General features: G+C 44.1%; 2 protein-coding genes across 2 annotated transcripts in view; one reads left to right on the top strand and one right to left on the bottom strand.

Annotated features, from left to right (window-relative positions):
* The window catches only part of SPIRE1 (spire type actin nucleation factor 1), a 173,840-nt gene that overhangs the window by 73,457 nt on the left and 89,773 nt on the right, over nucleotides 1–10,610 (top strand). The gene's annotated exons all lie outside the window — the stretch shown is intronic.
* LOC101651721 (60S ribosomal protein L3-like) lies at nucleotides 5,714–6,977 on the bottom strand. Its single transcript, XM_013007584.3, is given in 2 exon segments — nucleotides 5,714–6,920; nucleotides 6,923–6,977. Coding segments are annotated over 2 exon segments (1,203 nt in total). The 5' UTR covers nucleotides 6,957–6,977; the 3' UTR covers nucleotides 5,714–5,751.

The following is a 10,610-nucleotide window of genomic DNA, read 5'->3' on the forward strand; positions in this document are numbered from 1 at the left end:
ATTGATGGCCCTAGTAGCTTGGGGTTTAACTTCAAGGTCTGTGATCCACCTTGAGTTTATTCTTGTGAATGGAGTGAGATAAGGGTCTTGCTTCATTTTTATGAAAAATATCCATTTTTTCCAGCACCACTTGTTAAAGAGGGCTTCTGCTTCCCATTTGATATTTTTTGGGCTCTTATCAAAGATCAGTTGTCTGTATGCTGATGATTTTATTTCTGGGTTTTCAGTTCTTTTCTATTGGTCTGAGTATCTGTCATTGTACCGATACCATGTGGTTTTGACAACCGTGGCTATATAGTATGTGCTAAAGTCAGGTAAAGCAAGCCCTCCCACTGTGTCCTTCTTGAGTAGTTCTCTGCTAATTCTGGGCTTCTTCCCTCTCCATATGAAGTTGGTAATCAGTTTTACCATTTCTTTGAAGAAAGATGGGGGTAATTGTATCGGGATTGCATTAAACTGATATAGTGCCTTTAGCAGAATTGACATCTGGACTATATTGAGTCTTCCAATCCCGAGCATGGGATATTCTTCCATTTGTTGAGGTCGCTCTTGGCTTCTTGTAATAGTGTTCTGTAGTTTTCCTCTTATAGATCTTTTGTTCTTTTAGTCAGGTATATCCCTAGATATTTCAATTTGTGCTTGGCTATTGGAAGGGTACCACCTTTTTGATCTCCTCTTTTGTGGTCTTATCTGATGTGTATAACAGTCCGATGGACTTCTGTTTGTTGATCTTGTATCCTTCCACTCTGCCAAACTCCTCTATTGTTTCCAGTGCTCCCCTTGTGGAACTTTTGGGATTTTCCATATATAAAATCATATCATCTGAAAATAATGATAGTTTCCCCTCTTCCTTCCCCAGATGAATACCTTTGATGTCTCTTCTTTGTTTTACCTAAAACCTCCAGCACGATATTAAATAAGGGTGGGGGCAAGGGGCATCCTTGTCTGGTCCCCTTTTTCAGTGGGATTGTGTTAGTTTCTTCTCCATTGACTACCACGTTGGCTGTTGGTTTTTCATATATAGCTTGTATTGTCTTGAGGAATTTTCCTTTCATTCCTATCTTCTCAAGTGTTTTAAATAGGAATTGGTGTTGGAAGTTGTCAAATGCTGTTTCTGCATCTATCGATATCATGTGGTTCTTATAGTTTTTCATGTCAATGTAATGAATAATAATAATGGTCTTTCGTATGTTGAACCATCCCTGCATCCCTGGTATGAATCCCACTTGTTCATGGTGAATTATAAGTTTTATATACTTTGTATTCTGTTGGCTAGTATTTTGTTGAGGATTTTTGCATCGATGTTCATTAGGGATATTGGTCTGTAGTTCTCGATTCTTGTGGGATCCTTGTTCGGTTTTGGTATCAGTTATACTAGCTTCATAGAAGGAGTTTGGGAGTTTGCCGTCTTTTTCTCTGTTCTGGAAAAGTTTGTGTAGGATTGGTGTTAGTTCTTCCCTCAATGCTTGGTAGAATTATCCAGTGAAGCCATCTGTTCCAGGGGATTTTTTTTGTTGGTAATCCCTTGATAACCTTGTCTATTTCTTCTATTGCTATGGGTCTGTTGAGATTCTTGACATCCATCGAGGATAGTCTAGGGAGGGATTGTTTTTCCAAGAACTTGTCCATGTCTTCCAAATTGTTGAATTCATTGGAGTACAATCCTTTGTCTTACTGTGTAAGTATCCTTTTGATTTCATTAGGATCTGTTGTAATGTACCCTCTGTCATCCCTTATTCTTGCTATTGAAATTTGTTCTCTCCTTCTTTGGTTAGGTTTGCCAGTGGTCTGTAGATTCTGCTTATCCTTTCAAAGAACCAACTTTTAGCAGCATTAATTTTTCCCATAGTTTTCTCATTTTCCCTCTCCTGAATCTCAGCCCTGATTTTTATAATTTATTTTCTTTTGCTATTAGTAGGATTGTCCTGCTCTAGTTGTTATAAATTTTGTGCCGCATATCAATCATGAGTCTCTCTTAATTTCTCAGATGTGCATGTATTGCTATGAAACTCCCTCTGATAATTAATTGCCTTTGCTGTGTCCCATAAGTTTTGGTATGTCGTGTTCTCATTCTCTTTCGTTTCTAGAAATTTCCTAATTTTATCTCTGATCTGTGCCAGTACGCACTCCTTTTGCAGTAAAGTTATTCATCCTCCAATTGTTTGCTCTTGTTTTCTTTGTCTTCCTTTTGTTGATTTCCAGCCTTATGGCACAGTGGTCAGAGAGATCTGTATGATATCAATGTGTTTAAATTTATGTATAGTCACCTTATGCCCCAGCATGTGGTACGTATATCTTCAAATATGTGCCATGTGGGCTTGAAAAAAATGTGAATTATTTTGTATTTGGATGAAAAGCTCTGTAAATATCTATCAGGTCAAATTGTCTAATTGTATTATTTAGATCTCTAACCTCCTTGTTGTCTTTCTTTCCCTGTGATCCATCTTTCTCAGAGAGTGGTATATTGAAGTCACCCACTCTTAATTGTCGAGGCTTTAATTTCTTTTTTAATCTTTTGGAGTGTTTGGTTAATGTATTCAGCGGGTCTCTCATTCGGGGAATATATGTCTACAATGCTTAGTGGGTCTTTGTCTACCATTCCCTTGAGCATTATATAGTGTCTCTCCTTATCTCTTTATGGTTTGCACTTTGAGGTCAATTTGATCTGAGATTAGGATTGTAACCCCTGCTTCTTTTGAATTGTTTGCTTGGTATGCCTTTCTGCAGCCTTTGATTCTCAGCCTATTTTTGTCTGTAGCCTTGAGATGTGTCTCATGTAGGCAGCAGATTGATGGGTTGTGTTTTCTAAACCAGTCTGCTAGTTCAGTATTTTAATGTGTAAGTTCAGGCTATTGATCTTCAGGGTTATTATCTCCATCTGTGGACTTCCTTTCTCATTAGCCTGTTGTGCATGTGTGTGTGTTTCATTTTTGAGTTTTTTCCAGCCTTAAGCCAATGCTATCTTGGGGTCTGTTTTCTCTTTGTTGCCCTTTGGGTGAGGTTGTTCTATGTGGTCTCTCATTTATGCTTGGTGAATGTTGTTCTTTTGCCCGTACTGGGTCCGCAAGGATCTTTTGTAGGGCTGGGTTTCTTCTGACGTATTCTTTGAGTTTTTCCTTGTCTGGGAAGACTCTTACTTCTCCATCTATCTTGATAGATAATTTGGCTGGGTAGAGTATTCTTGGGTTTGCATTGTTTTCCTTCAATTTTTGGAATATGTCACTCCACTCTCCTCTTCTTCATAGTTTCTGCTGATAGGTCTGAGTATATTATTAGATTTTTGTTCATGTTTGTTAGTCTGCTTGCCTGTCCTCCAAGTCACTGATGTGGTTCTCTACTTCCTCCAGTCGATTCTCGAGGTCTGTGTTTCTGCTACTGGTTTTTGTTATCTCCTCTCTAAGCTCCTGTATTTCCCTTTGGTGTATCGCCTTTATCTCCTCTACCATTTAATCCCTTTTCTGTATTGTTTCCCTCATATCCTGTATAACTCCAAGCAGCTTTCTGAAAATTTCTTTCTGTGGCAGTTCGTCTGCTTCTATGCATGTCGTTATGTTCGGGCCATCTTCTGCCATTGCCTTTTGTTTCTCCTGGGTTTTTTTTGTTGAAGTCATTGGGGTTGATGACGGTTTGTGTTGCGTTTTAGAGGAGCCAGGTGCCATTTTCCAGGGAGTTGAAGAGCATTGCTCTCTCTCGGAGACTTGTAGGAATGCTCTTTGAACTGCCTACAACTAATTTCACTATGGAATTAACCTACCACTTTATCCTCCTGTGGCTTCCCTCTCAGGGAAGTGCCCCAGAAGGCTGGTGGGTTGCCTGTTTGGTGTTGCAGAGATTGGGCAGAGGTTCCTGCAACAGCTTGGAATGTTGACTAGTGTTGGCTGCCTTATGCCCCCAGTTACACAGGCAGGATTCCCTGGTAAGAAGTTGGGCAGAGTATTCCCTGGAGGTAAAGCAGGGCTTTCCCCAGCCTTGGGCTGGCTACACAGGGTGGAGCTCACCTAGCTGGGTGTGGTGCAGGCGTAAATGCCCTAGGCTAAGGGGAGTGGTCTGGAGGTCAGCAGTGGAGTGTGAGAGAACAGGAAAGAGACAAAGAGCAGAAAAAATAATAAAAAAGTAAGACCGCTTAGACTGTGCCAGGGATATAGAGAAGAGGGAAACAAAAACAACAATGTAGCTGAGTCCCGATCCCCGCCAGTGGAGCTGCAAGGGTTTAGTCCCTGCCCTGAAGCAGGTGGCAGCGGCAAGCTGTGGCTGAGCTGATAAAAAGCCCCTGCACAGACCTCCAGTACTGTGGGGGGACAGAGAGCAGAGATGAAACAAAAGCAGCAATGTAGCTGAACCCCGCTCCCTGCCTGTGGAGCTACAAGGGTCCAGTCCCTGCCCCGAGGCAGGCGGGGGCAAACAGTGGCTGTTGATACCAAGCCCCACCCCCTCCCAGGCTCTAAATGGTCCCGGCTCTGGCAGAGGCAGTGGCGGGGCCAGGATCAAGCCCCAGCCAGCTTCCACTGATGCAAGCCAAAAGCCCCCAGCCCCTTAAAACAGAGGGGGTCTGTGCCTACTTATCTTTATGATGCTCCTCCTGCGTTCTAGCAGCGTTGAATTTCCCTCTAAGCAACTCTCCTGGGTTGAATTCTGCCCGGTCCCTCTGGTATGTGTCACTCCGTTGCCAGTTCTCGAATGGACAGTATCACCCCGGAAGTATATGGCTTCTTCTGGATTGTGGCCAGAAAGGTGAATTCACTCTTGTTCCGGAACAGCTGGATTAATTTCTCACTCACATGAGGGGCTGCATGAATTCCTCTTTCTGCATCCAGTGGTGGGTACAGTTCAGTCTGTAGGTCAGCCAATGATAAGCCAGAGCTAGGAACAGAGGACACCCTTCACTCTTGGGTCTTGCCAGTGATGAGCTCACCTCATACAACTCTTATCACAATCCATCCATCCATTGTGTCAAGCACATTTGTCCATGTGTTGCCATTTTCATGTGTGTGTGTTTTTTTGTAATCATTTTATTAGGGGTTAATACAACACTTACCACAATCCATACATACATCAATTGTGTAAAGCACATTTGTACATTCATTGCCCTCATCATTCTCAAAACATTTGCTCTCCACCCAAGCCCCTGGCATCAGCTCCTCATTTTTTTCCCCTCCCTCCCCGCTCCCCCTTCCCTCATGAACCCTTGATAATTTATAAATTATTATTTTGTCTTATCTTGCCCTGTCCGACGTCTCCATTCATCCACTTTTCTGTTGTCCGTCACCCAGGGAGGAGGTTATATGTAGATCCTTGTAATCGGTTCCCCCTTTCCAACCCACCCTCCCTCTACCCTCCCGGTATAGCCACTCTCACCACTTGTCCTGAAGGGATCATCCACCTTGTATTCCCTGTGTTTCTGGTTTCTATCTGTACCAGTGTACATCCTCTGGTCTAGCCAGATTTGTAAGGTAGAATTGGGATTGTGATAGTGGACTTGGGGGGAAGCATTTAGGAACTAGAGGAAAGTTGTATGTTTCATTGTTGCTACACTGCACCCTGAGTGGCTTGTCTCCTCCCTGGTATTGTTTGCTTAATGTGTTTTTCATAGCTCTCTTTGCTGGTATACAGGAATCTGATTGATTTCTGATTGTTAATTTTGTATCCTGGTACCTTTGTAAATATGTTGATTGTATCCAATAGACTTTTATTTTATTTTATTTTTTTTTGGAAAAGAAGTCTTTATTCTGATCCCACCAGATACACCATCTGTTATGCGCCTTCTTCCTTGGCAATTCGGTCTTTCTTGAGTGGTCCCATGAAAGCTTTCTTCTCTTCCACGGTCTGGAAACGGCCATGGCCAAACTTGGAGGTGGTGTCGATGAACTTGAGGTCGATCTTCTCCAGGGCACGGCGCTTGGTCTGCACCAGCAGGGACTTGCGCAGAGTGAGCACTCGCTTCTTGGTCCCCACCACGCAGCCCTTCAGCATGACAAAGTCGTTGGTCACTTCACCATAGTGGACAAAGCCACCCAGGGGGTTGATGCTCTTGTCAGAGAGATCGTAGTCGGTGGAGGTGTTGTTCTTGATAAGCTTGCCGTCCTTGATGAGGTAGCCCTGGCCAATCTTGTAGATCTTCTTGTTGATCTCTGTGCGGTGGTGGTAGCCTTTCTGCCCAGCGAGGGCCACCGAGAAGGCCACGCGGGCAGGATGCCAGGCCCCGATACACGCCACCTTGCGCAGGCCTCGGTGGGTCTTTCGGGGCAGCTTCTTGGTGTGCCAACGACTGGTGACCCCTTTGTAGCTTTTGCCTTTGGTCACCCCAATGACATCGATCATTTCATCCTGCCCGAACACCTGGTTCACTGGCACCTGCTGCTCCAGCTTCTCTCGGGCCCAGTCCAGCTTCTCAGCCACAGAGCCCCCGTTCACCTGGATCTCCATCAGGTGCGCCTTCTTCTGGCGCAGAGGGAGCAGGCGCATCTGGGTGTGGGCAATGACGCGGATGACCTGGCAATACTTCTTCATGCTGCTGAAGTCCTTATCCAGCTGCTTCTTGCCCTCGTCATCCTGCCACTTCTTGCAGTACTTGGTGAAAGCCTTCTTCTTCGACTTGTGCCAGTTCTTGTAGAAGCGCCGCTTGCACTCGTCACTGATGTGTTCGGCAAAGACCGTCTTGAAGGTCCGGAGGCCGCGCGGTGTCTCCACATAGCCCACGATGCCCACCACCACCATGGGGGGGGTCTCCACGATGGTCACCGCCTCCACCACTTCCTTCTTGTTCACCTTGGAGCCTGGCCTGTCGACCTCGCGCACAATGTGGGTCATGCCGGCCTTGTAGCCCAGGAAGGCCGTAAGGTGGACCGGCTTGGAGGCGTCATCCTTGGGGAAGCTCTTCACCTTCCCGCGGTGCCGGCTGCTGCGCAGCAGGAAGCCCAGAGACCGTGCCGTGACGCCGAGAACTTCCTGTGGGACATCACGCCGTCGATCCCTGCTGGTAGAGCGTATCCAATAGACTTTTAGTGGAACCTTTAGGGTTTGCTATATATAGGGTCATATCTTCTGCAAACAGCTAGAGTTTCACGTCTTTGCCTATTTATATATATACTTTGCTAATGACTCTAGCTGAAACTTAAAGCACAATGTTGAATAAGACTGGTGACAGGGGACCTCCTTGTCTGGTCCCTGGTTTTAGTGGGAATTTTTCTAGCTTTCCCCCATTAAACATGATGTTGACTGTTGGTTTCTCAGATATGGCTTTTATTATGTTGAAAAATGTTCCTTCTATTCCTGTTTTGCTGAGTGGTTTGAACAGAAATGGTGTTGAGTATTATTGTGAAATGCCCTTTTTGCTTCTATTGATATGATCATGTGGTTTTTATTGGTTGCCTTATTTATTTAGTATATTATATTGATTGTTTTTCGAATATTAAACCATACCTCCAACCCTAGAATGAATCACACTGGGTCATGTTGAATTCTGTTTTTTGATATGCTGCTGCATTCTATTAGTCAGGATTTTGTTGTGGACTTTAGCGACTGTGTTCATGAGGGATATTGGTCTATAGTTTTTGATCTGTGTGGGGTCCTTGCTTGGTACGGGTATCAGTTTTATGCTAGCTTCACGGAATGTCTTTGGAAGTTTGTTGTCTTTTTTGTGTTCTGGAAGAGTTTGTGTATTCCTGGTATCAAATCTTCTTTGAAGAATTGGTAGAATTTCCCTGTGAAACCATCTGGACCTGGGCTCTTCTTAGTTAGTAATTTTTCTTATGAACTGCCCTAATTCTTTTGTTACGGATCTGTTGAATTTTTCAATATCTGTGTGCCTTTCTAGTTATCGGGTCTCTTGCTCTCTGATGATTGGACCCAGGTGCAGCTTCCTTAGCTAGTTCCCTGCTTCAGCTGGCAAGACTCACTTTCTGTGAAACATAACCTGAGGAGAAGCCACATGGACCTACCCTGATGCAGCCCTGGGTGCTGGAGCAGACTCGTGGAGACCCCTGCCAGCGCTGAGATGCTTACACGCTCACTTATTCGGCTTTCTGCCAACAGTCAGTGTCATTGCATGTGTTTTGTGAGATTGAGGTAGACTTTGTAGATTGATGTCAGACATATGAGCTAATGTTGGACTTTTGGGCTTGGATAGCACTGGGTTGGGATGCTTTCTTAATGTACACTACTTACCCTTTATATAAAACTCTCTTTCTATACATATGAGTTTCTGTGGATTTGTTTCTCTGGTATACCCAGACTAACACAGTGACTTATTGCTAGGTGTCTATCCATATATTCCATATTTTTGAATTTCTTTGAATATAGTTTTTCATAGTGTGCTTTTATTCTTTTTATATCATTTGTACCTGTTGTAATGTCACCCTTTTCATTTCTTGTTCAGGGTATTTGGATCTCTTTTTTTTCCCCCTCCCCCTTTGTTAAGCAGGCAGGGCTTGTGCCATACAGGAAGTGACGATGTCCATCAGAGGGAAGAGGGGTGAAAGCTGTTTGGGAGGGGGAGATAGTGGTGGTCATGTTACTTCCAGAAGAAGGGTCAAGCAAGGCAGCCCATGGGATAGGAATTAAGGTGGGAGCCATCCAGGAGGAGAGGCTGAGCACAGACTTGGAAGTCTCAGTGTGGTACTGGCTAGTAGATGAGGCAGTCCTACACAGGCCAGGAGGGGCCTAAAGGAGTGCAGGCCAGCTGGGGACCTGGAGAGAGTAGGATGCGTGGTGGCTGGGAAGTGAAGTGGTTTTGCAGGCTCTCCAAGCCGTCAGCATATGACTAGCATATGTACCAGCCAACAAACAAGGAGGGTGCCGGCAGTGTGGGGGCCAGAGTGTATGGAGTGCACACCACCTGGGAGTGAGGTGCTCACATAAGCCTACTGTGATTTAGGCAGGTGAGATGAAGGGTTAGACACCTTGTGGTCACATTACCCATTCGTTTTCTTTTCTTCTCTCTCCTACCATTTCTGGTCCTTGAAAGATTCAGGTTACTTTTCTATTCATTTCATAATATTGCTTCTACCTCATTTTTTCTTTATGTTTTAATCCTGATTTTTGTATGGGGAGCTAGTATCCCTGTGATCAGTTGATCATTTTGAACTAGAATCCACAAGATGTCTGTTTCTTATCACATAACAGCCTCTAGCAGTCCTTAGCGCTAACTGAAAGGTAGGGTTTACGCAAGTTGATTCTGACTCATAACAACCAAGTATAGGTTTCAGAGATTGTACATCTTTACAGGACCAGAAAGCCACATCATTTTCTGCACAACAACTGCTGTGTTTGAACCACAGACATTGCATTTGGCAACCAGTGCCTAACCTAAGCCTTAACAGGACTCCATGAGGGGGCCGCACAATAGAAACTGGGGGAAAGGAGACAGCAGTTGGTGTAAGATATGAAAATAATAATTTATAATTTATCAAGGTGCCATGAGGGTGGGGGAAAGGAGCTGACACAAAGGGAGGGCTCAATAGAAAATAAATATCTAGAATGTACTTGACATAATGGATGTGTGTATGGATTGTGATAAGAGTTGTACGAGCCCCCAATAAAATGATTTAAAAGAAAAGAAATTAGAAAATAATGATGGCAACATATGTACAAATGTGCTTGATACAATTTGATGGATGGATTGTTACAAGAGCTATAAGAGTCCTCAATATAATGTTTTAAAAAATACAAAACAAAGAAACTGGAGTAGCTGGATATAAATGCACTCTCTGCAAAGTATATCCTGTAGATTTCATAGGCCTGAGCTGTGAGGTGTACAAGAAGCCAATAGAGTGTTTACTGTGAGAGCAGAAGCCAAAGCTTGAGCCTTTTGTAGCAATTTTCAGTAGCCTGCTAGGCAACGGAATCTGTCTGATTCAGAGAGGTATTGCTACACCCGAAATAGACCCATGGAATAGTGTGCCTTTTTTCAGGATGACACGGGCAGAGGAAGCAGAAGCCATCCGGGAGAACTGACTCTCGTCTACCCATGAGTATGTTAGCTGTGGGTTTACCTTACACTTAAGATGTGTACTTCGCAGTACATAGCAGCCTCAGTCATCAATTTGCAGCACTGACTGAAAGGGAGAGCAGACAGACAAGAACTGTGATTTCTTGGTGCATCTGTCCAGTAGATTAAAGATGCCTGAGCTGTAAGTAGTTCAGAGAGGTAAGTACAGTGTTGACTATGAGAATAAACTCTGTTGCTCTGGTCTTCTGTAATAATATGCAATACACTTGCAATTAACAGTGTTTGGCCCAGGGACGTGCTGGCAAAGTCCAAATGGAGCTGTGAGGAGGTCTGCCTTACTGACTTCATGGCTGAAGTTTGGTGCCCTGTCTATGTGGGGGCTCTGGTAGTCAGTGAAGCAGACTATTGGGGGTGTGAGTGCATTATTATCTCAGTTCACAGCAGCTTACAGCCCAAATGAATAGGGAAGGGACAGGGAGGGTAGATGTGGTAATTAGATAATTTTATATCAACTAGAACCTCCTGGCTATGGAGTGGAATCAAACCTGTATGGCCTTCTCATAAGAAGAACCCAGGGAACAATGATGAGAAATACAACCTTCCTCTAGTTCCTAAAGGTTTCCTCCCCGCTCCCACTACCATGACTCGAATTCTATCTTGCAAG

Source organism: Echinops telfairi, unplaced genomic scaffold (assembly GCF_000313985.2).
Source record: "Echinops telfairi isolate 266 unplaced genomic scaffold, ASM31398v2 ScPeMD7_24;HRSCAF=84, whole genome shotgun sequence".
Classification (NCBI taxonomy): Eukaryota; Metazoa; Chordata; class Mammalia; order Afrosoricida; family Tenrecidae; genus Echinops; species Echinops telfairi.